Source organism: Histoplasma capsulatum (assembly GCF_000150115.1).
Source record: "Histoplasma capsulatum G186AR genomic scaffold supercont2.2, whole genome shotgun sequence".
NCBI lineage: Eukaryota > Fungi > Ascomycota > Eurotiomycetes > Onygenales > Ajellomycetaceae > Histoplasma > Histoplasma capsulatum.
Genome location: NW_025544802.1, coordinates 1,362,541 through 1,388,664, shown reverse-complemented (window position 1 = coordinate 1,388,664; position 26,124 = coordinate 1,362,541). Strand labels below are relative to the sequence as shown.

Sequence of the window (26,124 nt, the reverse complement as noted above, 5' to 3'; positions counted from 1 at the left end):
GGAGTATATATTTGTTGTCGACGAGACATGGTGCTAAAACCTCTGTTTTCATTATTGGGCGATGAGGGCGATTCCAAGGTTGAGAGTACGTACTAACTATGTATGATATATGTTGTTACATATTCTCACGAGAAAAAGCGCGGGAGTAGGAAGTTCCTCCAAGTAACCCCCTGCCATGCTTGATATGGCCACCGCCTTGCTGTTGTGGCCACGGCCCGCTCCTCTTGCCGTTTTCATCTCCGCGACTTCGACTTCAACCTCAACTCGTGCAGTGCATTCGGCTCCCTTTATATTCCAGCCACGATTCTCTGATTCTGTTCTACCGACAGCTGCGTGCTTGTATCGACGTTCCGTTTTCCAGCTGTGGTCTGTTGTAAAAGATACCTTGGATTTGTCGGTTTTTATTCTGTCGTCCTCTTGGAATCACGCATATCGGCCTTTGCTAGCTTAACTAAATCGGGGGTTGAGCTCTGCCCTCGCTTCTGGCCCAAAGGAGCTCCACGATTTGCGGAGTATTCCTGCCCTGAACCACCTCTTATTTGCTAGCTGAGCAAATCCCTCTACACTATGCCGAGTATGTACGAAAGAGCTGCTCAGCCAGTGCTGTGCTCTTCTTGCTGCCCAAAGCTGACCAAACTTCTGTCCGTTTCTAGTTCGTGCCTTCGATGAGTGGGCTAGCAGTCGTGCCCAAACCCTACCTCTTGCAACCCTCAAAGGTGCTGTCATAGGCATTGATGCTTCCCACTACCTCGATCAACACCTCAATCATCATGCGACAAAAGAGCCCCTCCTCATTGCTCTTGGAGGCTTCCCATTTTCTCTAAGAGCCAATATCGAAAAGGAGATCCAAGTCCTGAAGAATCTAGGCGTTACCTGTGTCTTTGTCTTCAACGGTCTTAATTTTGGGAAGCGGGAACCTGATTTCACTTCTCAAGCTGATTCTACTCGTGCACTGGAGCAAGCGTGGGAGCTGTATGACCAGAAACAAGCGGACCAGGTTGTTGATGCCTTTAGCTCAGCTGGTATGTGGAACTTTCCAGAGATAGAACGTTCCTGTCTTAGGTCGTTTCTAATATTCGACCTGTAGGGAGCGCAAAGCCCGAGACCCTTTATAAATTTTTGCAAAGAATCCTACATGAACAAGGTGTAGACTTTCTTGTTGCGCCTTACGCTGCTTCTGCACAGGTAACCTTCCATACACTCTCCTCTGTGGCTTGGATTATGTCTAATTGCTCATGCTGATGTCTCTGTAGCTTGCTTACCTTGAGAAAGGCCCTAACCGTTTCGTTGATGCTGTTTTCGGCCCGTCAGAACTCTTTCTTTTCGATATAGATAAAGTCATCACTAGGCTGGATACGGATGTTTTTCGATTCACATGGATTACTAGACAGGTATGCCAAGATGATCTGGGACGGATAACAAACGAGCAGTTTATCGAGTTCTGCTTGCTTCTTGGCTCCCGATTTCTCCGTACATTCCCACCCTTCGAGAATGCGACATTTCCTGGGAAGGGGGTTAATATCCGGGAGGCGATGACCGCATATAATAACGCCGGACGAAATGCTTTGGTTCTTTGTGGCCAAATTGAAGATGAGCATCGTGTTAATGATTTGCCGTATGCTGAAAGTTTTAAGCGTGCACTCATGACAGTGAAACATCACATCATTATGGATATCGATGGGAAGGTTGACCCTATGGATGCTGAGAATGTATCCAACGATTTACATGAACTCATCGGCCAGCGCCTTCCGGAGGAACTTTACTTTTACATGTCCAAGGGAATTCTTGGATCTCAAGTGTCCGACTGGTTAACTTCGGGCGAGCTCCTTATCAGGTTACCACTAGGAGCTGAGGACTCTGACATCTACCGCCGTCTTCAGGGAGAGCTTCTTACTCCCATTCGAACCCAGGCCTTGTGCCTGCTTTCTAATTCTCTTCATCGATTCTACCAAACTAAAGCAATAAATGTCTGTACCTGGTATGCGCCGAAATCCACACGCTCTATTAACCTCAAAGAGGATTTACCTTCGGTTAAGGAGTCTACAATGTCGTGGAAACTTCGAAGCGATAAATTCCCAGAAAGTGTCAAGCAACTCCAGGTATGTCCTACAGCAGCTTCCGGCGCTGTATCGCCGTTTGTACTGATTTTGTGTGTTAGGCCGATTCTCTTCCATTTGCATTCGCCCTTCGAGCACTGAAAGATCAAGAGTTTGTTACCAAGTCATTCTCAACGCGGGATGCACCGGTAAGTACTACGCGATTCTCAAAATACGATGATGTTATTATTATCTAACATTTAAAGCCTCTATCGTCAAAATCTGAAATTCTTGCGAATGTGATGTGGAGGCTATTGCAATTACGGGGCTATGTCAATGACAAGCACCGACTCACCCAGTGGGGACAAGCGTTGGAAGCAGCCATGTCGTCATTAAACCCTACGGAGAATTTGGAAGAATCAACCTTTATAGCAGTGGAGCTTTTGCGGCTCGGGATTTTGAGCTCTAAGGATTGGTTCGCTAATATCTCTGGCGGCCCAATGAGGGGTACCGGTAAGTGATATTGAACTCTCACGGGCTTGCGTTTGTTTACCGTACTGAGGTTTCCATTAGATGAGGAGAAAAAGTTCAATCTGTTGGTGTCACAAGTTGCATGCATCGGTCAAATTCGTCACAAATCCATTGGCTACTCAGGTCCTCTGAGTAGACAGCTCTTGTCCTTCCGTTCCCTGATATGCGCTGTCCGGTCGAGCTTACGAGACTTAGTTGAGGTTGTCCTAGCAAGTCTTTTGCTCAACGGGGAGGCAGACCGTGATCGCGATGACTGGGCGGATTTGGGGCTCAGGTTAGTCTAAAGAAACCAAATGTTAATGAGGCGAACTAATTCAAAATTTTAGTCTTCCTTTTATTGATGATAATAATTGCGGACTTGGAATCGCTGTTCGGACGTATCTTGATGACCTCCCACAGCAATCGGAGCCAACATCGCCAAGGGTTCGGGCTGAGGTGAAGTCCAAAGGTAAAGAGTGGTTTCAACATAGCGATAGTTTTAGCGGAAATCTTGACCTGGCGTTCACACTTTGGGATGCGGTATGCCCAGACCCACTACCCAAAGCCATTGCTGTGAAATGAAACATGAACTAATTATGTCCGCTAGGCTTATCAAGCATCTCAAAATGCTGGGAAGGAGTTCAAAGATGCGAAATTGTGGGAGGAAGCTAATAAATGGTTGGCGGAGCGAAGATAAATTGAGGGTATTCTCCTTTTTACCCTCGCTCTACCTATACATGACTTTGAAGCGACCCTTGCATTGCTTGACAGCAATCGTAGGACTCTGTTCGATATCTGCTTAAAAGCCTCTCAATAACACCGGGGGGAATAATTTAAGCGAGTCCGGTATCAATGTATTTCTATTATGTTCATGGGCCATATCCTAGCGGCTGTCTGGCCGTGCCTGAAACAATCGAAAAGCACCAACCACGGATAGCAATTGCTTCCTAGCGTTCAATATTTTTAAATTAGGGAATACAGTCCAAGCTCTAGGAAGTTTCTCCCGTCCAGGCTTAGGCCGTAGCTTAGAACTAGAAATTAGTAATCAATGTGGCAACAGCTTGTCCTCTTGTCAAAAGTGTCAATGCCATCATCATACTCAGTCGGGTAAACAACATAACTTGAAAAGAAAAGAATACATCCACTCCTGGGGAGTGGCGCATCTTCAGGATATTCCCAACTGTGGTTTGAAGTTTAACCTCGCTCTCACTGCCACAGACCACAACCTCCAAAATGGCACGCCTAAGCTACCTCCTTCTGGCCTCGACCTCCCTCCTGCTGAATAACGTAGCCTCCACCAGCGCCCTATCCTCCGTCCTCGACCTAACTCCAGATAATTTCGAAAAAGTTGCCCTCAAATCAGGCAAACCGGGTCTAGTCGAATTCTTCGCCCCTTGGTGCGGGCACTGCAAAAACCTGGCCCCAATCTACGAGGAGCTGGCGGCAGACTTCTCCTTCGCTAGCGACAAGCTACATATTAGCAAAGTCGATGCGGATGAGCATAGGGAACTAGGCAAGAAGTTTGGCGTCCAGGGCTTCCCAACACTGAAGTGGTTTGATGGGAAGAGTGACAAGCCCGAGGAGTATAATGGCGCGCGGGACTTAGAGAGTCTGTCCAAGTTCGTGACGGAGAAGACGGGAGTTAGGCCAAAGGGTGCGCTGAAGGTGGCCAGCAATGTCCAGATGTTGACGGATGCGACATTTGCCAAAGCCATTGGAGGGGAGAACGACGTTTTAGTCGCGTTTACGGCGCCGTGGTGTGGGCGTACGTCTTCCCCATTCTTCCCCATCTTCTTCGCATTTCTAATCTCACCCTACCATCATCTTTTTCTGGATATATATTTGGCTAATGACATTCTACAGATTGCAAGGCGCTGGCTCCAATCTGGGAGAAGCTCGCGAACGATTTTCAACTCGAGCCCCACGTCACAATCGCCAAAGTTGACGCTGATGCTGAAAACTCCAGGAGAACTGCTGAATTGTTCGATATCAGATCATACCCAACTATTAAATTCTTCCCCCGTGGCTCCAATGATCCAGTAGACTACGCTGGCGGCCGCTCCGAAGAAGATTTCGTTGTATACCTGAACGAGAAGTCTGGAACTCATCGTGTTGTTGGCGGCGGGCTGGATCGGGAAGCTGGCACAATTGAAGTCCTGGATGACATCGTTGCCAAATACGTTACTGGTAGCGAGAAGAGCATTTCCAGGCTCATGCGTGAAGTTAAGGCCGCGTCGAAGGAATTGGAGGGACGATATGCGCCGTACTACTTCAAGGTGTTAGGGAAGTTGATTGAGAATAAAGAATATGTGGCGAAGGAGTTGGCAAGGTTAGAGAGGATTGTGACCAAGGGCGGCCTGGCACCGGAGAAGCTGGATGATTTGGTGTCGAGGAGTAATATTCTGCGGAGGTTTACTAAGGAAAAGGAGGAGCCAAAGGAGAAAGAGGAGGAGCCAAAGGCGAAAGATGAGCTGTGAATGAACTGTTTATAAATACATTTCCTTAAATAAGGGAGGGTTTGGTATACTTTCGGTTGGCAGGGGTGTGCGCGGTATCCTGGGCTGTTGGAGTAACAGGAGATGATGAAACAAGTGATGCATCTTCATCTACAAGTCTTTGGAAAGGCAAGTATGCTTTGATTTAATGCATGGCTTTCTAGCTTTCTGTATGATTGATAGCTTTGGTTTTGTGTTGTTCCTTTCCCCATTCAACACGTTCAATTTCTCATAGAAAATGTATGAAATTAACTGGGTATTAAACACAATAGAGGAATAGAAATGCTTCCAGAGCAAAGCAGAAACACCAAAGAAACCAACGAACAAGGAATTAAAAAGAAATCGCAACATCATATTAGAAGTACAAGATTGCAAATATTACGGAACTTGCGCATCTGTTCAGCTTCATAAAATGAAAATGAAAAAAACCCCTTGTGATCAGCAAACACAAAACAGTAAAATAAAATCCGGATAACAATATATTATTATAACAACATTATTTTCTCCCATATTCTGAAGGCGAGCTGGTTTTGAAACGAGGTTCTGTTGTGCTGACTATCCAGATTCACTGGTATGGGTATGAACGTGCGAACGAGGAAAGATTGCGAATTCCCAAGCATATCATGTATCCTATACCGTTCTGTAAATCCGAGGTAAAGGAGAAAATAACGCAAACCAAATCTCCATGTTTTATGGGAACGGGAAGGAAAGGGACAAGAACTCCATTTTGATGAATGAGAGGCTAATCAGCTCGTCACATTAGTTTCAGGGGAACTAGCGAGGGCAGCTTCGAGTTGATCCAGTCTTCGCGCCATATCATCCACTAGTGGGGAGAAGGGAGTTTGGAGTTAGCAATTTGTTGTATATATGACACACACATGTGTATGGAGAAAGTTGTTACTTAGTAGACGATGGTTGTGAGGAAGTGGAGGAGGCCGCGGGAGGACCATGGCTGGAAGGGTGGAGGGAGGAGAGTGAACCGTATTCTTTCGCCAGAGAAAAAGGAAAAAGGAAGTGTATATATTACACCATGGACGTACATTTCCCAAAGATCTCTGTTGATACTTTGTCGAATTTATTCTGAAGCTGGTCTAGCAGCTCATCGACTGCTTGAGCCAATTGATTTGAGCTCTCATCTCCTGTGGTCGTTGCCTATTGGTCATTCAATTGGGGGACCTATTAGCAAGGCGATTTCGTTCCCACTTTTAGTTCCGATTGAGGAAACCTTCAGCGCAGAGCGTACTTCTTGTATTGATGAGCGTTTATTATTGTCTGTGTTGTCATGATTCGAGCGGAGTTGTGAGGGTCTGCGAGTTGGGCTTGACATTGTTTATGATCTGTTGGCGATTCGGGAAAGCTCTTGATTGGGAGGGTACGCACGTTGGTGGACACCTTGGGTGATTCCTTCAATTTCGCAATCGCACAAGAGATGTGGGCGCAAAAGAAGAAGAGGGATAAATGTATAGTTGGATGTTTTGCGATGCGACATGTGGACAGGCATGTGTTGCTGTGGAATTAAGGTTGTGGAGACATCCCGAGACGAGCTTTCATTGGCCGGAGCTAGGTTTATCTGGAAATCAGCAATCAGCCCGATGTGAGCCGCATCTCAACCATATCCCCGAGGAGGGCTAGCACGGCTGCGTCCATATGACATGGATAGATGAATCTTTCTTTTGCTGGCTTTCAGGTGGCAAGTCTTTTGTCTTTTCACGAACAAAGGGAACACGATTTACTAATTTCATGATCCGACCGAGGTACTCCAAACAAGTGACGTCCTCTGCTGTACATGGAAGACTACTAGCATCTACTATCTCACGATCTCTGTACATGTACATTTACTAGTTTCCAAGTCACACAACTTGTCATATCTCTAGGTATACCATTATACATCACGGTCCCCGCCATCAAAAGTCAAAATTTCATAGTTTCATCGGCCTTAATTTAATCACACCGCCGAAAGAAGAGCGACCTTGAGGGTCGACCTTGGTGTAACATCCGTCTTGCCTTGGCAGTGTGGTGGACGGATGGATGAATTCAGGTGGCCAATCTCAACCTGGGCCTATCGAGTTTGTTCGTCAAGTGGTTTAAGGTGGGGGCAAACGTCGATGAGGGTGGGAATGAACGTGGCATGCTGCTTCCTTCCACTTTTTTTTCCCTTACCACATCAGTTAGTTGCTGGGTGTCAATCGTCTTTCACTTTCATGTCTTGTACAAAACATGCAGGGAAAAGTATTCATTTTAGTCTGTGTCCGGTCCCGCATCCGATATTTTTCGGCAACACAACATAATTTGAGATCCGAAGAGAACCTCAAGGATGAACAAGCCAGGAGATTATTTCTCATAGATACCATCTCAACGATAATAGAATAAGCTTGTGAAAAATGTGATTGCCTTATTTTTTCTATCTGCTTGTGAAACTGTACTAATTCTCTTTTTCGCTTTTATTTTATCTTTTCTTTGTTGCTTTCTCATTTGTGGGTTATTCCTTATTTCCTGAACGTCCAGCCTTCAATGCCAAATCTACCCGTTAGCTATTAAACGCCCTAAGCAACTAGTGGGTTACCCTGATAAACAAAGGAAAATTGCAAGGAAAATTGCAAGGAAAATCAAATAACCTATCCCTATTTGGAGGAGGCAAACACTTTATGCTCGCGGGGTACATGGGAGAAAGTCCATCCACCTTTCTTTAGACTTTGGTCCAGATATTGATTCCGCCTTTCATATAGCGGGCGAAGATCATGCAAACCGAGCCGACAGCCAATACTGCCCCTGTGAAGACAATTAGTTCTTCAAAGCTGTGAGAGGTAGCGCTGTCTTTCACAGCGGCCATTGCTGGTAAGCCGACGAGTGCGCTGTATATTTGGGACAGAAAGAAATTACTTTATTAGCTTCTATCCGGTATTGTCGCTTGAGGATAGATAAGACAACAAGACCCGTTACAAATAGGGAGTGAGTTGAAGTCGGATGGTGCTAACATACCCAAATGCAAGGCCTATACACACAAGCCCGAACGTAATGCCAAGGTTCTCCAGCTGGCTGTCTGCGAGAGAAACAACACAAGGCGCGATCAAGCTGATAAAACCGCCGCTAGCAACCCCGTAGATCCCCCCAAACATAAAAATACCAACCGTGGAGGGGCTGTTGCTGAGAGGGAGCCAAAAAGCTAAAACTGACGTAGCAGTGAAGGTGGTGACAATGCACATGACATTAAATGCGCCCAATTTGTCGGACACAGCTCCCAGACCCACACTGTGATCTCGTTGGTTAGCGAAGCGGACCAGATGTTAAGTACTACGCAAGGGGGAGAAAGGAAGATCCTCCAGGAGGGGCCAAGCGTTACACTTACCGACCAAACATTGAACCGGCGCTACGAATCGACAATTAGCCATGATTTTTCCTTCTTATTTTAACTTTGTTTCCAAGGCTGCTTCTTGGGGTTGTCACTTACTTGGTTACTGTGAGAGTGTACTGCGCAAGATCCGGAGACATTCCAGTGGCAACTGACATCAGAGGGAGATAGTTGAAAGGCGCCAAGAATGACCACCTATGAAGTAGCAGAACATTTGAAGTCAGTCATCGTGGTTGTACAGTATATATCTTCGTGCCGGAAGTCACACACATGAAGAAGAAGGTCCCCAGAACAAAACCCGCCCATCCAAGTGGTTTCCGTTGAAGCAGGACGCCCACCCCCTTTGCGTTTTTCTCTTCGTTGATTGGTGGTATCGCAGTCTCGAGCACGGGGAAATCCAATCCAACCTCCTCCGCTTTATTCCTAACCGATTCAGAATCATCTGGTTCTATATCCTGGGAGATCTTCCTGTCTGTATGCTGGACAGCCTCCTCGTCAATTTGCAGCTTTTTCAGCTTGTATTGTGGTGGAAACGGTGTGTCGCAGAGCAATATCCCAATCAGCATAGTTACGCCAACCACAACCATTGACCATCTAATAGAGGTCGCAAAGCCGTGGGATTTGATCAGTCTGGAAACCATAATGGGGAAGATGACACCTCCTACTCAATTTTGTCAGTGTGAAAGGCTCCACAAGCAAGCTTTCTTGCCTGAACACAATAAAGGATATGTCTTATGCTTTTGTAGTTCTCTGCGGTTAAGCTGAGCACAGCCAAAACAAAAAGAAGGGGAGGGGTCCACTGCTGAACTTGATTCTCTTACCAACGCTACTTCCACAGCTCGCAACACCAACAGCCAATCCTCTTTTGGTTGAGAACCATTGGGACACCGTAACTATTGCGGGCAAACAGGTCCCGGAGACTGCGATTCCAAAAGCAACCCCCTGAGCTAGGAGTACTTGGTAGTACTCACTGCAGAGGCTCAGCATACCAAGTGATATGACGGCCAGCGCAGCGAATGGCGCGATGACTGCTCGTGAACCATACACATCCACAAGTTTGCCCACAGCTGGCCCGCATGCGAAGAAAAAAGCGATCTGCAGAGTTGTGATCCAAGCAAGCTGTGATGCATTTTTGTCAGGGAGCATGGCACTCTGATAATAGTATTGGAAAGTTCCGCAGCTGCCAGAGATGCAAGAAGAGAAAGAAATTCAAACGAGTCAGCTTTCATTGTGCTATTCCTCATCCATGGGATGATGCCATCTCAAGTCTACCGAGGAGGGAAAATGGAAGAGGAAGCCAAATATTATATTGGCAAAGAGCGGGTATACTTACGTATTGAGGTATCCAAAAGATGACATTTGAAGGAGAAATGAGCCTACAACAACCAACCATGCTCTGCCTCCTCCATTAGGAGGATCCGGCCGGATATAAGCCATTTGGGGAAACAGGAGTTATTGAGAAAGATGTAGAAAATCGAAGGCAAGTCAAGGGTCTTAAACCTGACGGGAGCATAAAAGGGTGGTTGGAGAGAAGATGGATGATCTTCTCTTAGGATGTCTGATATGAGAAGTGATTTTTGAGAAGAATTAACTATTGCTTTTGTGCGTTTGGGATTGTGGTGTTATTGAGCAGTTGCCTTGGGGAAGTCTCCACCAAAGGAGGTGGACAAATAATGCCGGCCCACTCGAAACAATAGTTCTATCCTTTATGTTCAGCAAAATCAAGAGAAAGAGAGCTCCATTTAAGCCATTGCAGGGTACTACCCCTTCCCACCCCTCCACCCCAAAGGGAAAACAAATGAAATTGTGTTTGCTGGCCAGGGGTATCTGCCAACTCGCCGCTGGCGGCTAGTGGAGGGGGGTGTGTGAATTGTACTCATTGTCCAGGGGATGAGGTCAACAGATGATGTTGACATCATGGCATTGAGAGGGGTAAGGCTCAATGACCCCACCATTCAGGGTCAATGGCCTGTGGACGAAAGTTCGATTCTCAAAAGCAAAGCTGCTGGTACCAGGCATATCTGCATTATGGAGCTGTGCACTGCATCCTTGATCTGAGGACAATCAAAGACATTATAAAAAAAGGGTCAATTGGGATAGGCCGCAAATTGATCGAGCTTTGTCTAGGCTTAGGACAAGTTCCCAACTCCGCCCAACCACCCACGCGAGAGTGTTCCTGACAACACTGTACGAGAAATTCCAGACAGTCCATGAAACTTTCAGGCCTACCCAAAACGTGACTTCATCGACCCGGCAATAGCTTGATGAGAAGTGGAAGCACAAGGGATGCCACTACCCGAGTCAACCGCACTGCCGTTGTCTTTCATTCGGTCTATTAATTGGGAAGTTTCAACCTCGGGTCATGTTGGGAACACAGAAAGGTATATGCGTCAAATCTCGTGTCATATATTGCATAGCCAATCTCTAGTGTCTTTATACGTTAGCCCTTTCAATCACCAGAGCATTTGTATCGCAATCACCACCATGCGCGACAATAAATCCTAGTTGCTTTGTTTAGCATCTGTCACTTTCATTTCCATGAGATGGTCAGGAAGGGTCGATGTCTTGTGAACATTGATATATCTCAATATAGTTAGCAATAAATGTATATGAACAACTTAAAAGGATCTGAGTGCAGAACATAGTTATTCGTCTCATTGATAATATTAGTTGAAAGGTTGTGGGCGTATGGAAGCGGATGAGGATAAGCGTCGAGATGATTAGGAATTGAAGTCTCCACAAAAGTAGGCTTCTGGCAAGTTCGCAAATGCAATTACGAGGATGACCCTTGTAGATTCGTTCCTTAATCATGCAATGTAGATTGTGCATCTATCAGCGTCATCCTGGTATTAATTTCCCACCGGGCCGAGGGATTACGAGTGACGGTTAATGACGAAGTAAAGCGTCCGAGTCAGTCTAGATGTCGATCGTGGTTTGGCAGAATACTCGCGTGAAGATCTGTACTGGTCTCCCGCCTGGCCCGTAGTCTCAAACGTCTCCGTTCAGGATGGTAGGGTGATACTATTGACACAAGCATGGTAGTGAAGCGTGTAGTTCTTGCAGTTATGATGGGGCCTCCATAGCAGCTACCCGATGTTATTCGATGTCTTCCGATGTAGCTTCGAGTTTAGGAAACCAAAGGGACGGTTTTTTTTCTAATCGACTCACCTGGATCCAATCAAACGTGCAGGTTAAAGGCGGGACGTATCCAACAGTTGCAGAGTCTGATGAAATTATTCGGTGGCATGTTTTCATAATTGCAGGAGGAACAGTTATAAACGATCAACATAAGACAATCCCCATGTGGCGTACAAAATCACAAAGTGTGCAGGACAGATAACCATCCAACTTCTGCTCTATCAGCTGGTGGCGATAAAGAACGTTCAAAGGAATGAAATGTTTCTGAGACATGGCTGAGAACGCGGATGTGAACATATATGATCACTTGGGAATTTGCGCGCAAAATTTTCGACCTTCCTGTACTCCAATGGAACGTTCAACGGTACTTGACAGTTAGGACTGGGGTCGGGTCGTCCGCACAGCAGACTGGCACACAGATGTGTGTGATGTTGGTTTTCCCCTACCTAATCGCGTACAGCTCTTGATGGAATAGCCAACATTTTCCATTAACATGATGGCATGCGGTGTTTCGCGTAATACGGTGGATAAATTGATATATCATCGAGTGAAACACGACTTTTCCAACCGTCGATTTGGTCCTTTCTGCCCGAAGGATCAGGGTTTGATTTGAATTCCCCCTGCGTCCGGATTCTGAAGAGGAGGATCCTTTTTCGACGGGGTGACTTTCTAGCTAATCGGCTCTTTTTTAGAATGATATTGTAATTTGGTTAGGGAGCCCGAACCATCTGTGGTTCTTTTGCAAATGGAGGGTAACTTGGTTTCATCGAACCTCGTCCTCGAAGTAGACGCTTTTTCCGTCTTGGCACCCGCTTTAGTTGGACCGCATTCCTGCGACGGAACGATATAAGCATGTTGTACGCCAGCAGATCTAGAACAGAGGTCGAGGAAAAGCATGCAAGCAACCAGAGAACTAAAGGTATCAAGCGAATTTCACTACAATGTGTTAATTGATTGAGGGAGCTGTGAGGGCACCTGCATGAGAGAAATGGTTTGGCTCTCAGTGACATCACATAGTCGGCAAAATTCAAAAAGATCGGGCCCTGCGTAAACAAGACCAACCCTGAGAGAAGCATTTGTACCCAAGGTATCCAGCCTTCCTCGAGTTCGTGGTTGTATTGTTCTGCATATTTTTGGGTAAGGTTAAGGCTCGTCGGGGGTCGCGTCACAGCATTTCAGACAAACATGGCAAGGACCGAAAGCCGGAGACAGATCTTCCACACTGTCGGGAAATCCGATATGGTTCGTGATTCATCACGGACGATATTATTTGCTGGGCAAACAAGGTCCCAGGGACAAACAAGAACTTGGCAGCTGTGTTCACAACACAATTCCTGCCTGACATGGTCAATAAGTGGCCACTTGACACTCCTGGGCAATGGGACCAATTTTGTCTTGTCCATAGAAGTTAGGCTTTATCGGCCTCGGGAAGGACCAAACAAGCTTCGAGTGTTTCTTTGAATAACCCCCGTAATTTACTAGATCTGCAGCGTCCTGGACGAGATACACAGCTGATTCAACTTGGTATGGGATATCTCCTAATCGGGAAAAGTGTTCAATATATCACGTGGAGATAAGGGCATGTATTCATGACTAATCTATGTGCGGCAAAATCACAAAGGTTAAAATCACTTCGCTAGCTACATCTGCACTAGCGTTATCCAAAAATTCTCCAATCTCAGAATGGAGCTTTTGCTTTGCTACGACGAAGAGCACACCAGCGTTTGTGCTCTCGCCATTATACCCTTTGCATATTCACAATGGCGAAAAAGAGTAAATTGCTATTGGCACTAGATGCACATAAAGGACGCGATTATCAGTTAGAGCGACAGAAGAAACTGCAGAAGGCGGCAGAGAAGAAAAAGCGAGCGGCTGCCGGAGATTCTAATGATACCGTATGTGTTGATGACCATTGGATGCTGTGCTTTAATTGTTAACTTTTGTCTTGTCCAGGGTCTTACTTCTCTGGAGCAAAATGGCACGAGAGAGAAAGAAGATGGAAAACCTGCTGATGCAAACCACGCGGAAGATGAACAGTGGACGGATCACGAAAAAGAGCAGGATGAAGGTGGAGGCGAGGAAGAAGATGAAGAGGACATCCCCCTGTCAGATCTTTCAGAGGAAGACACCACCGACGTAATACCACACCAACGCCTCACGATCAACAATTCCGCAGCCATCCTCTCTTCCCTTAAGCGCATCTCGTTTATCACGCCTCAAACCCCTTTCTCAGAACATAACACACTCATATCAACAGAGCCCATCGATGTCCCAGACCCCAACGACGACCTTACACGTGAATTGGCTTTCTACAAGGTTTGCGTTTCCGCCGCGAAATCCGCAAGAGATCAATTGAAGAAGGAAGGGGTACCTTTTTCGCGACCGACAGATTATTTTGCCGAAATGGTCAAGTCCGATGAGCATATGGAAAGGGTGAAGAAGAAATTATACGACGAAGCTGCGGCGAAGAAGGCAAGCGCAGAAGCTAAAAGACAGCGAGATCTTAAAAAGTTCGGAAAACAGGTCCAGATCGCCAAGTTGCAGCAGAGACAGAAGGAGAAGCGGGAAACGCTGGACAAGATCAACAGCTTGAAGAGAAGTAAGCCCTACCATCTGCCCGATGAGTATTATTGAAATTTTTATATCACAAAAGTTGTCTGCCTAACATGTAACTTTCCTTCTTGCAGAGCGCAAAGCGAGTGACGGCGCCCCGACCGAAGAACCAGATCTTTTCGACGTCGCCCTAGAAGACGCGGGCAAATCTCATTCTCATGGTGGAGCCAATAAAGGTAACCGTAATGAACCGCGCGCACAAAACAAGCGACAAAGAAAGGATCAGAAGTTTGGTTTCGGAGGCAAGAAACGATTCGCGAAGAGTGGAGACGCCGTTTCCAGTGGCGATCTAAGCGGATTTTCAGTAGGTAAAATGAAAGGACGCAAAAAGGGGACCGCGCAGAGACCAGGGAAGAGCAGGCGGGCAGCTTTAAAGAGGGCTTGAAAGTACGGGCTTTTAAGAAGTAGATACGAGTTTTCTCCCTCTATCCTTGTGTTAGGCGCTGGATGGGTTTATATTCTTAACCTAAATTCTATAGAATTGATTGCTTTACAAAGAGTGTCACTAAATCATACCTCGTTGAAAGGGATACGCAAAATGAACAATATATACATGTAAATATAAATATATATATATATATATTCATTGCCCATAAAATCAGGAGAAAGCCAAAGGTAAGGGTTTAAGAATCCCCATTTGCAGCGATGTCGCTCAACTTTGACAGCAATCATGGATCCCACCCACCATTAGAGTCATTAACAAGCCGTCTCGTTCCTCATCATTGTATATTGCAACTACCAAACAAAACTGAAGCTTGTCATTTCCAGAATCACCCAGCTTCAATTCGATATTGCCTGATCAGCTTCCTGCTTCAATTGCTGTGCAGGTTACGATACAACGGGTATTTTGAGGTGAAAACCACGACGCAACAATCCGGAACAATTATCGTATTGACTCCTTTCCAGGAACAAATTGTTGCCCCTGGACTGTGGGAGCGCGTTACAATAGCTAGATTTATCACAGCCTTTATGAAAGGCAGCCAAAAAAATATATGAAGGAGGTTAGCTGATTAGCTGATAGAATTTGGAGTTACAGGGAATGGCACACCCTGAGAATGTAAGCCGTCTCCGTTTGCTGCGTTCGCATGAGGGATCGACGGGAACCCTTCACGAACGTCGATTTTTTAAGTTGCCTAGTTTGAGGCAATTTAAAACGTAATGAACACCCAGCCGGGACTTCCTCGACCCGAGATAATGGGTATATGTTTTCGTCCAGCAGATAACTGTACTACTGCGGTTTCATAGCTTAATTTTTTTTGGAGAAGTTGGCCCGCGGAACTCCGGCTTATCAGATGTCCCCACTGATTCCTGGTGAGCACCAAAATCCCGAATGCGACTGACAAGATGGCTTACAGAGACGTTGATATTATGGCGTTGTTCCGCGAATACAAGGTTTAGCTTGGTTTGGGTGTCCTCAGCATGGACGAGTGAGTGGTCGAGAATGGCTTCTTTCGAGCGTTTCGAACTAGCTTTGTATATGGTTTTTCCGCATCCTTGGATGGAACAAATCCAAGTATCCGCAGGTAATTCAACGTGGTCAGGGGGTTCTGTTGTCTGATTTACGTTTTCGCTGTTGTTGATGATTGCATTTGGTGTCATCAACCTCTCAAAGATGTCCTGCATCGGTGTTTTCCTCAGTGAAGCCACATCCGATCCTGAAACTATCGAGCGTGTGCTCTCATTTACTTTCGCAGACAATGGATCATGAACCAAGCGGTGTCCGCGGATCTTCGAGGGTGTATTATTTGGTGACGAAAGTTCCTCTATTTCCTCCTCTGAATCTGTATTTCCAATCTTTGCTTGCCGATTCCGTTTCCCCGCCCCTTTCGCTGAAACTGAACTCATTTTTGGGCGAAGCAGGGATTTTCGTACCCTTCGCCTTCGTCCTTTCGGAACATGAATTTCTTCATTATCTTCGCTTTCTTCGGCAGATGGAGACGAGGAGCTGTTCAACCTTCGTGGCCTAGGGTGTAGCGGTGTGTCACTGATACCCTGCAAGCTTCCAGAATTTTCTAGATCCTTTAGTTGTCGATATATGGCTTTTTGAGACCAGTCAAAAGTCGCCGTTTGTGCGTCTTCCATCATCTCAATGAGAAATCCAGCTCTTGCACGGATCAAATCCAGAGCATATGTCAGAGAACTCATTTCATATCGTTTTAGAAGCGTTTCAGCAACAGTTGTCACATTAAGCCGACGTTTAGAGAGAAGGCCCGATTCTTTCATATCCAAAACAACCTCGAAAATTGTATCAGCTTGGGCCTTTCCCACGGCCGAGGCATCGGGTGACACATCTGATTCTTCGTCTGATTCACTCTTCTCTTGGGCCTCGTCAGCAGCTGCCTCAGCCCGCTCGAATACATCCTTTGAAGTGAAGTTAGAATTCGGAGTTTATTTCATTGTGAAGCGGATTTCATCAACAGAGATCTTGCTACGAGCTACCATACCAGATACAGTTCACGTAGGTGAGCATAAATGGGAGTCGAAGCCCAATCCACATTCTCCTTACCCCGTACCATCTGGTTAATGAGGAACTCGTGGTGTTTGTAGAACACCTCCGCTGAGTCCTCCGCGTCCTCGCAGGTCCCATTGGTATGCTTGGTATACTATCGAGAGAAGGGTGGAAAGTAAGCCCCCATACCCCACAACGCTGTCATGGAAAAGATATTCGAAACGAACCTCATCAAAAAGATAGTCTACTTTTGGGTTCCATTTTTTACCCCGCTTCCGGCTCTTCTGGTGCTTATCCGCGAGAAAATATAGAAGATCAATGGCTTCGACCATTTCGTTGAACATCGGTTTATATCCTCTGGCTGGCGAGATAGAAAACCAACCTGCCACGCCCGCAACCCACAAGCCGATCTCGCCATCGTCGTGCTGACCGTAGGCATAATGGGTGACATTATCAATGAGGACTCGTTTGTTTCGGTAGGAGTCATCGAGGACTGTTGGAGGGAGCAGAGTTAGGACAATGAAAAAGAAAATCAACGCTGGACATATTCTCCATACCAAGCTCTTCCTGCTCTTCCTCTACAATTTCCAATTGACCTGTGACACGAACAGGATTGTCTACCGAAGCAAACAAGACGTTTGCATATCGTGTCTTGCCTGGAACAAGAACCTTGACGTCGGTTAGGGCGAACTCTTCCCAGTCATTCTCATCTCTAAGGGAAGCGTCTCTAGCAGCGAGGACATTCTCGATTCGCGTTGTCATATCTCCAAAAACATCATGATGCCTTCAGATGGAGTTGTGAGTCGACGCGCATTAATGGAGGCAAGGCCTTGCTGGTTTTCGAAACGAATGTGGAGCTAAGACTTTCCCCAAACGGTCACCGTTCCGTATCTATGGAAAGTCGGAAAATCCATTATGTCTCCACAATCAATATAAAACTAAGGAATGGTTGGTAATATACAAATGGGAGGATACATAACGTATTATCAATCTTTCAGAAAATAAAAGTATCCTATATTAGATGAGATATTAGGGGTATCGTTGGGAGAATTTTCTTACATCTTATTCATACAAAAAGCTCCAACATAAATACACTAGTAATTTTAAAACAGTCAATTATTCATTTTCATCTTGCAGAATGCCTTGGGCTGGACATATTATTTAATTGATCTTTTTCTTACATGTAGTTATACATTATGTAGACGAATATAGATTATAACTTATACATTAAATAGATAAAGTTGTAATTGAGCTATATGTCGTTGGAAACGCCTTCGATCACTAGAGGAAAATGGTGGACTATGTTACGGTACTTCGAATCTATCTCGGATAGAACTTTGGTAGAATGCTCATTAGATTTATATTCTCACAACGTCCACGGTTTTGTGGAGGATGAATAATTGTTCAAAATAATATTTACCACGAAGCTTATTACCGTAACGCCAGCCAAACATCCAGGATACTCCCCCTCCTCCTCTCTCGCTGCACCGCCTTTGCCAGAAATAAAACGTCCTTCCCTCATGACCTTCCGCTTCCGCTTCCGCACAAGAGATTTCCCAGTTAGAATGTCTGATAACCGAAATCTGGAAGGCGTTTTCGGTTCGTCGAACATGTTCTTAACTGTTCAAACAAATTTCCTCAGACTAACGCCCCGTTTCTTCGAATGTAGCTGTTCATAAACCCCCGGGCATATCCTCCGCCGAAGTTCTCCGCAACCTACAACAACACTTCACCCCCTCTCAATTCTTCCGTCCATGGATCGAAACAGAGCGCATCCGGCGGGGTGCGGAGAGCAAATACCAAGCCCGCAGGCGGCGTGACAAGCGTCTAGAGGTTAAAATTGGGCACGGGGGAACCCTCGACCCCATGGCGACAGGCGTGCTAATCGCAGGTGTTGGCAGGGGCACAAAAGAACTGAATAACTTTTTAGCGTGCACCAAGTCATACGAGGCCGTGGTGCTATTTGGTGCTGCGACAGATACGTACGACAGTGTGGGGAAGGTAGTGAGTCGGGCCCCCTACGAACATATTACGCGCGACAAGGTGGAGAAGGCGCTGGAGAGCTTTAGAGGCAAGATCCTGCAGCGGCCGTCAATATTTTCGGCGCTGAGGGTGCAGGGGAAGAAGTTATATGAATATGCGCGAGAAGGAATTGAGCCTCCTGTGGAAATTTTGAAAAGGCCTGTTGAAGTGACGAAGTTGGAGATCCTGGACTGGTATGAAGGTGGCACCCACGATTATGTCTGGCCGACGGAGGAGGCAAGCAGTATGGAGAAATCTGTTGCGCAGAAGATGCTGTCTAAAGACTCATCATCATCTGGACCTTCGACTACGGATAAGACTACCTTCGCTCCTTCTACAACCGAAAAAGAGCAGCAGAATGCCACCGTACAGCCAGAGGAGGGGTCGCATGGCATTAAAAGAAAGCTATCTGCATCTCCAACACCAGAGGAAGAAGGGAAATTCTCTCCATCAACAAAACGCCCAAAGCCCCCAGTCGATAGCACGGCGGACGATTCTCTCACCAATGACGCCTCCATCACCACTGATCCCATCATATCCAATTCCGTTTCCGCCACCTCTAAGCCACCTCCTCTACCCCCGGCTGTTAAGCTCTCCATGACTGTCTCATCTGGCTTTTACGTCCGTTCCCTCGCCCACGACCTCGGCCTCGCGCTGGATAGCAATGCGATAATGTCATCTCTGGTGCGCACGCGCCAAGCCGATTTCACATTGGAACCGGAAAAGGTGCTGGAATATCGCGATTTGGAAGCTGGGGAAGAGGTGTGGGGTCCCAAGTTACAAAGCTTTCTGGATGAGTGGATGGAGAAGAAAAAGGACGGGGCAGGTGGGAAGACGGATAAGGGAGTGAAGGAGGGTTCTAATAAGGGAGACGGGGAGAGGGAGGCGGTAGATAGGGAGGTGGGAGTTCAAAGTGATTGATTGGTTAGGTTTTTTGTGTTCTTTTATCACACTTGATACCCTAGTGTAAAAGTATTAAGGGTTTTCCTTTCACTCTGTTCATATAGACATTCACATCTTAGAAATATAAAAATCATCACGTTTGTGAAACCTCAAATAATATCACACTCTCACACATTAGTGGTGTGAGGTATTACCGGGGTGAAACGAAGCAAGGAGGCTAGGTAGGGAAGGAATAGGGTGGGATATATTGTTAGATTTTAAAGTATGCGCCTGAGGAACTAGTGTGACAATAGTGAAGAAAATCTTACAAATGGAAATGGAGATGGAGGGGAAATTCAAAATGGAAAGTTGAGAGGATATATCAATTCAAGGAGGAGGAGATGTTGAAATGTTGGAATACAGTCAAAACAGAAAAGAAAAGGTATTAAAGGGGACAAGGGGTGCGACAATAAAATTGACGGATAGTAAAACAAAAAAAAAAAAAAACATTGTTAAGACTGGAGGATAACCAAATAGTATCGGGAAGTAAAAGCGACAACTGGCAAAAGGGTTCCAATGGAAAAAAAGTTAATACGGCGAAGAGGAAAACCTGACAGTCCTTCGAGGGAAGAAAAGGCTTAGAACTGGAGGATATAGCCGACGGAAACAAGAAGGTACAAGAAAGGAAGACAGGGGTCTAAATAGAGAAGTAAAGAAAAGAGGAGAATGAAATATCAAAAGCGAGTGGTTGATAACGTGGGCAAATACGAAAAGAGGACAACAATAAGAAGAAGAGGTAGTGGAGAAATGTTTTTGAGCGGATAGGGGATGGGGGGTATATATTCTGCAACATGCAACAATTAAGATGCAAAAGGAGGAAAGAGAGATGAATAGGAAAGGGAAAGGGAAAGGGAAAGGGAAAAGGGTAGCATTGCTTCCACCACCACAATACAAAATTCCACTGTCGACGATATATATGAAAGGTGAAGTATCTTTTATTTGCCCGTACGAGAAAGAGATGCCTGTGCGAGCTACCCTCTCAGCGACCTTACCACTCAAAACATGGATCTTCTCGTCTTCCATTCACGTTGCTTCCCATTAATGGCAATCAAGAACATGATGCTTCTTTTCTGGCCGATAGCCAGCCAATTCTTTGTCAATCCAATACCGAGTCAAAAATATTCTGGCGCAAGGGTTGGCACTAGTTAGGCTCGTTTCTTGGAGCACAAAATCGGCGTCAGGAAGTAAAGATGGAATCTAGCCAGGGGACGAAGCTCAAGATCTCGAGAATTGATAGTGTTGGTCGGCGCAATAAAAGAAGGTGACTAGATATTACGATTATTGGGGGGATCACCTAATTGGGCGGGGCAGACCAGGTGGTGTGATAGTTGTTGAAAAGGTCAAATGAAGCCTCATAATATCGTAGAAATCATGAAATATGACACAGAAGAGAAAGCGAGAGAAGAGAAGAAAGTAGATCTTTCCCTGGCTCTGTTCAGCAACCCAAATGAAAAAAGAATAAAATAGAGTATGAAAGAAAAGAGTTGTAAAACGATCGGTCGAGTTTGGCATGTGGAGAAAGGCAGGGAAGAGGAGCCCTTACAAAGGAGATATATCGAAGGATGTTGATTCTATGTCTCTATGGAATATCGGTTGGGGAAACTGAGCGACAAAAGAATATGCAGGAGGTAAGGGACAATCATCGCGATTACTGTTTAGGAAATAGCTGTTCGTAAGCCTGGTGGGCTTCCAAGAGGACTGAATAAATTTAATTTGTCAGTTTGCGAAAGTAAATTGAGAAATGAATGTTAAAGTGTGAAAAAATTTACCCTGAAGGATACTGCTTTGTCCCTGTCTTGACTCGCACGCACATTGCAAGGTACTACCATCCAGGAAGTCTAGCACGATGCTGTTTGGCAGTTCCTGTCTATCTTGATCCGGCAAGAATGGGGCCCGGAACTCCGAGAGATGATACCTCTTGACAATATTGCGAGGAGTCCCATCAATGGTACCAGGAGTTAGAATGAGATAGCCTTGGTCATCGATGCGCATGAATCTTCGTTTCCAGAGCAATGTGTCTGGAAACTGAACATTGACCTCGCCAATATCAACTACCTGAGGAGGCTCAGGGGTACTGCCTTCATCGGCCAGCGAAGGCAGCTGTGATTCCTCCTTCAAGGTCGGGCTTAACGCGTTTATTATACCCCGTCGAGAATTTGAGGTAATTGATGACATGCGCCGAATAATGCGTGATTTCCTAGACTGTTTTTTCTCCTCCTTTGTTTCATCGACTCGGTCAAGAGGGTTGTACGAGACTTCAGATGAAGCGTGTGGACTATTTGCCTCATGTCGAGACCGAGACGAGGCGGGCATCCCACCCGAGATAGAATCGGAACGAAGTACGCCCCGGCTGGTAGATAAGCGCCCTGATCCAGTGCTAGATGAAGTAGACAGGCTACGTTTCTCTGGCCGGGTGACAGTTGAAGTGGAAGGGCGACGAGGGGATCGGGGTGCATCGCTCTCAACAATAAGGGGGCTGCGCTGTAGATTGAGGATACCGAGTTCCGAGGGGTCAGCTGGAGGTTCATTGGGAGGTACGGTTGGATCTCGGATGATGCGGGCTGTCACTGAGACCGAATTTGATTTTCCTCGGGTTTGAGTATTAATTGATTGGTTGTCAGTCCGTTTCGGGGGATTGGGGGATAAAGCTCGGCTTTCTGAAGGCGAAGCTGATGTGTAGGATGGCGACTTGCTCAGGAGCACAGGAGCAGGAGGTAGGCTAGATTGGGATATCGAAGCCCGTTTGCGGAATTTTTCAAATGGGGATGACGACGTGCTTGTTGATGGAGGAGGCTGCGGCGCCAGGGGCGGTTGACCTTCGCGGCTAGAAAACATTTCTAAAGCCTTGATCCGTTTTGAGATTCCGGAAGAGACATTTACTTTTTTTGCGACAAGCACAGGGACAGCTTTTTGGCTTTCGAGGAAGGATCCGGAAGCAGATCTGCCAATGGGGAGTGCTTGCACATCTGATCCAGTACTTTTGGCATTAATTGGGCTGGAAACTACTCTTGAGTTCCTCCAATCCGCGGCCGCGTCCAAATCTCCATTCTGAGCAAACATGGCAGTGCTTGGCGTCTTCGGAACTGCGATTGGCTTGGCTTCTTGAAATGTAGCGCTTCCCAATTCATCCATAAACGAGTCGTCGGACAAGAGGTTATCCTCGTCCAATTGATCGAACTGAGTTGCAATATGGATAGGATCCACAAGCCCTTTACGCCTGCTCTTGAGTGTAACTTTAGATGACTCTTTCTCGGAACAGTCGTCGGATTTTGGCATGTCGTTGCCGCTAGCGACGGAAGTTGATTTCACGGATAGATTTTCTACGGATATTAGTGAGGTCGGCGATGCGGCAAGGGTGGTAGATCGTGCAGGTTCTTGGGGTATGTGTGTCGGGTTCATTTCCGGTGTTTGAGGTGGTGAAGCTTGAGAATCTCGTGGGATTGCTCTAGGGGTAGCATTCGGGGAAGAGATATCAGATGGAACACCAATTACAGAGACTTTAAGATCTCCCGTTGGGGAATCTGATGTCTTTGTATCTTGTTTTAATTCAATCTCGTCATTATTCTTTGTTTGTTGTTGTGTGTCGGTGGCCGAATCGGTCCCCACAATTTGTGGCTCAACCTGGCTAGCTCCCGACGCCTCTAAAGCCTCATCCTTGTCAACGTCCTTTGAGGAATCCGGAGCAGTAGCGGAGATCTTAGGGGAGGAATGATTTTCCTCTACCTCACACGAAACGGTACTCGTAACAGAGACAGAGGGAGATGCAGATTCAGTGGTTCTGGGTTCTATTGCTCCGACGTCTACGGCTGAGTCTGGATTCGACGTATCCGGCGATGGGGGTGTCTGTTTTTTCTCCTCGGCAATAATCAAAGATGGCTGGTATTGCTGTTGATGGGAGCTAGGAGCGGGTTGTTGTTGGGCCTTTGCATCCGATTCCATGCAGGCAGATTCAGTCTGTTCCAGTTTCGAAGTCACTTGCATTTGGACAATCTCAATGTTGTCATTGCTACCCTTAACATCCACTTTTTGTACTACTTGCTTCGTTTCAGCTCTTTTCTCCATATGCTTTTTTCGTAACTCCAGTGCCCGCATTAACCTCTGTTTTTCGGGGGTTATTGAAAGTGAACTTGGCACGCTCATAACGGATCTGGGAGACCCTGGCGCATGTCTAGACATAGGCCTAAGGTTAAGTGGTGGAGGAGGAATCAATAAATGAGGTACAGGCGGAGCCATTGATGGAGGAAGACGTGGCACCGGGATATCAGGTTGGGATTTGGGGCGTCCGGCAGAGGCGCCATTCTTTCGGGTTGACATTCGTACGCCTGCAGGTAATGATGCCACTGGACGTGTATCATTGGATCTACCTATTGATCCTGCAGTTCGTGGTCGTCCACTAGGGTCCATTGACGGCCGGGGGCCTAGCTTAACCTTTGGGCGATACAAGCTTATTGAATCTAAATCTTTCAGCGACGGTCTAGTTGACTGAGAAGATTTGCGCGAATCTGGGGGGGAATGAGTAAGGGAGTCTAGGAAATGCCTTTGCGCATGACCACTTGACTGGCTTTCAGTGCGACTTCGGGGAACAGTGGGCAAAGGCTTTTCGGCTACAGATTCCGAGCGGTCAGATTGCCGCGGTCGCTGCGTATCGGTTCTGGAGGTATCGACCGATTCCTGGACGTTCTGATGGTGGCTGGGTACAGCGGTGGCATCCGAAGTCACACTGAAAACACTTTCCCTTCGATTTCCATGACCATTGTCGGGGTGAACATGTGTTTCTTCTCGAGGGCTAGCACATTCCTCTGCATCTTCGGCAATTTCACCCAATCTGCGACGACGAAGCGAGCTTGACGACGAAGTCATTGAACCGGAAGCAGCGTGGAGCAGACAGGCGGAGGAGAGTGCGCTCTCTGTCAACTCCGACGAAATGGCAAGGGTGAACACAGTGTCATTTGGGGAAAACTTGTCCAATATAGACTGGAATTGGACAGTGATTCGAGCTGTAGCAAAGCAATTACATATCAGCTTCCTGATCATTGGAATTTCAAGTAAACCAACTACCTTCAGCCCTTCAGAGAAATAGTACCTTGGATCAACCTTGAAATACCCTCGGGGACATATTTTAATATTACTTTCCTCCGACGATACTGTAGAAAGCCGTAAAGAGGGGACGTTTCCTCATGACCATCGATTGTGATTCTGATCTCCGTGACTCCCCCCGTTCCACGGGCCAGGAGCGCGACGGTATCACGGCTGACATACTTGAGCAAAAACCTAAACCGGAGAAACGCAAGATAGATCATTAGCGCATATCATTTCCAAGCGCCAGGTTCAACTGATTGCTCGGGACTAATTTCGCAGCCCAATTCGAAAGATATGCAAAATACGACAGAATTTGAACTTCAGTCCATGAAGTATAGAGGAGAGCGGGAATTGGCCCCGCCATAGTCGAGAAAACAAGCAAAGGCGGTAGGACATTGAACTCACCATCCACCAGCTTCAGCAAGAGCAGACTGGTAGGCCTCGATGACAGTGGGATCATCTAACCCATTGAGAGACATGACGGGAGCTGCATTGGAAATGATGAGGCCCTACGGAGGGAATGCAAAGCGATACGGGGCCAGCAGTAGCAGCAGTCGCAGTAGCGGAGCGAAACGCGAGGGAAAGACGAAAAAGGACGGGAGAAGGAAAGGAGAGTTGGTGAAGTCGAGCGATGTCTGGAGAGAAAAGGGACTGGACGACGAGAGCATGCACGCTAACCGGGTTATCAAGTAGCACAAGTCTTGCGCTGACTGGGGTGTACGAAAACCCACAAACCCTGGCAGAATATCAAGAGAGGGGAAAAGCAAAAGAAACCACAAAAACAAAAGGAAGAAAGGAAAGGCCTGAAACAATGGACTAAGGATCGACTGATAGCCGCAGATGGTGATATTTTCCTGGATGGCGATGGTTTGGCCGGCGAGGAGAAGCTGAGTGGGCCTTGGGTCTTTGGTCTTTGGCACAGCAAACGCTATTTTCAGGGGCAGCGATTCCACAAGTGCGCACCAAGACAACTCAATCAATATCAAAAATAATCAGGAACACACCTCCACTGCACAAACAGCTAACTAACGACGTGATAATCCATTTTGATGGTAAACTCCAACTTCTTCTTCTTCTTCTCCTCCTCCTCCTCCTCCTCCTCGGCCAACAACTCAAACCATCCTTTATACAACAACTCCTGTTTCACCTAGTTTTCGACGACAATAGTCGGATGAAACGAGCGAATTGAACCAACCCAAAGTCTCCAATTTTCCAGGCGCATATTTAACTATCGCCATCACTCGATATCCATATCAATATCAATATCAGCCACGAAAAGCAGGCGTCTTCGCACATACCTAGTTTTCTATCCCACTGGCAAGGAAGGAAGAAAATACCTTTGAAGATATGTGGACTACGCTGCGCAGGATTTGATTTTAACCGGGATTGCATGAGATTTATCGTTGCATCTAGGCGGCTCTTGGATCTCGAGACCGGCAATCAAAGCGAAAATGAATCTCCAGATCCGTTAACCCAGTACCCACATAGATT

The 26,124-nt window shown here is 46.4% G+C and overlaps 7 protein-coding genes across 7 annotated transcripts; 4 read left to right on the top strand and 3 right to left on the bottom strand.

Annotated features, from left to right (window-relative positions):
* Positions 1 to 281: 281 nt before the first annotated feature.
* On the top strand, positions 282 to 3,537 carry HCBG_01689 (XPG I-region protein; the record flags this gene model as incomplete). Its single annotated transcript, XM_045428738.1, has 9 exons — positions 282 to 574; positions 654 to 1,022; positions 1,088 to 1,185; positions 1,254 to 2,099; positions 2,159 to 2,245; positions 2,303 to 2,549; positions 2,610 to 2,841; positions 2,894 to 3,086; positions 3,154 to 3,537. 9 exons carry the CDS (start codon positions 568 to 570, stop codon positions 3,241 to 3,243), a joined length of 2,169 nt encoding a protein of 722 aa, XP_045290524.1.
* A 242-nt stretch (positions 3,538 to 3,779) lies between these two features.
* On the top strand, positions 3,780 to 5,023 carry HCBG_01688 (uncharacterized protein; the record flags this gene model as incomplete). Its single annotated transcript, XM_045428737.1, has 2 exons — positions 3,780 to 4,311; positions 4,410 to 5,023. 2 exons carry the CDS (start codon positions 3,780 to 3,782, stop codon positions 5,021 to 5,023), a joined length of 1,146 nt encoding a protein of 381 aa, XP_045290523.1.
* A 2,704-nt stretch (positions 5,024 to 7,727) lies between these two features.
* On the bottom strand, positions 7,728 to 9,827 carry HCBG_01687 (uncharacterized protein; the record flags this gene model as incomplete). Its single annotated transcript, XM_045428736.1, has 6 exons — positions 7,728 to 7,893; positions 8,021 to 8,290; positions 8,388 to 8,408; positions 8,661 to 9,051; positions 9,212 to 9,570; positions 9,724 to 9,827. 6 exons carry the CDS (start codon positions 9,825 to 9,827, stop codon positions 7,728 to 7,730), a joined length of 1,311 nt encoding a protein of 436 aa, XP_045290522.1.
* Positions 9,828 to 13,288: 3,461 nt separating this feature from the next.
* Positions 13,289 to 14,526, top strand: HCBG_01686 (uncharacterized protein; the record flags this gene model as incomplete). The annotated part of the gene is made up of 3 exons (XM_045428735.1): positions 13,289 to 13,423; positions 13,482 to 14,127; positions 14,216 to 14,526. The coding sequence occupies 3 exons, from the start codon at positions 13,289 to 13,291 to the stop codon at positions 14,524 to 14,526; spliced, it is 1,092 nt and encodes a 363-aa protein (XP_045290521.1).
* Positions 14,527 to 15,328: 802 nt separating this feature from the next.
* On the bottom strand, positions 15,329 to 17,352 carry HCBG_01685 (uncharacterized protein; the record flags this gene model as incomplete). Its single annotated transcript, XM_045428734.1, has 4 exons — positions 15,329 to 16,502; positions 16,586 to 16,744; positions 16,818 to 17,083; positions 17,148 to 17,352. 4 exons carry the CDS (start codon positions 17,350 to 17,352, stop codon positions 15,381 to 15,383), a joined length of 1,752 nt encoding a protein of 583 aa, XP_045290520.1.
* Positions 17,353 to 18,025: 673 nt separating this feature from the next.
* Positions 18,026 to 19,533, top strand: HCBG_01684 (pseudouridine synthase; the record flags this gene model as incomplete). The annotated part of the gene is made up of 2 exons (XM_045428733.1): positions 18,026 to 18,189; positions 18,260 to 19,533. 2 exons carry the CDS (start codon positions 18,111 to 18,113, stop codon positions 19,531 to 19,533), a joined length of 1,353 nt encoding a protein of 450 aa, XP_045290519.1.
* A 1,669-nt stretch (positions 19,534 to 21,202) lies between these two features.
* HCBG_01683 (ankyrin repeat protein) lies at positions 21,203 to 25,112 on the bottom strand (the record flags this gene model as incomplete). The annotated part of the gene is made up of 4 exons (XM_045428732.1): positions 21,203 to 21,252; positions 21,366 to 24,551; positions 24,638 to 24,825; positions 25,039 to 25,112. The coding sequence occupies 4 exons, from the start codon at positions 25,110 to 25,112 to the stop codon at positions 21,203 to 21,205; spliced, it is 3,498 nt and encodes a 1,165-aa protein (XP_045290518.1).
* Positions 25,113 to 26,124: the final 1,012 nt, after the last annotated feature.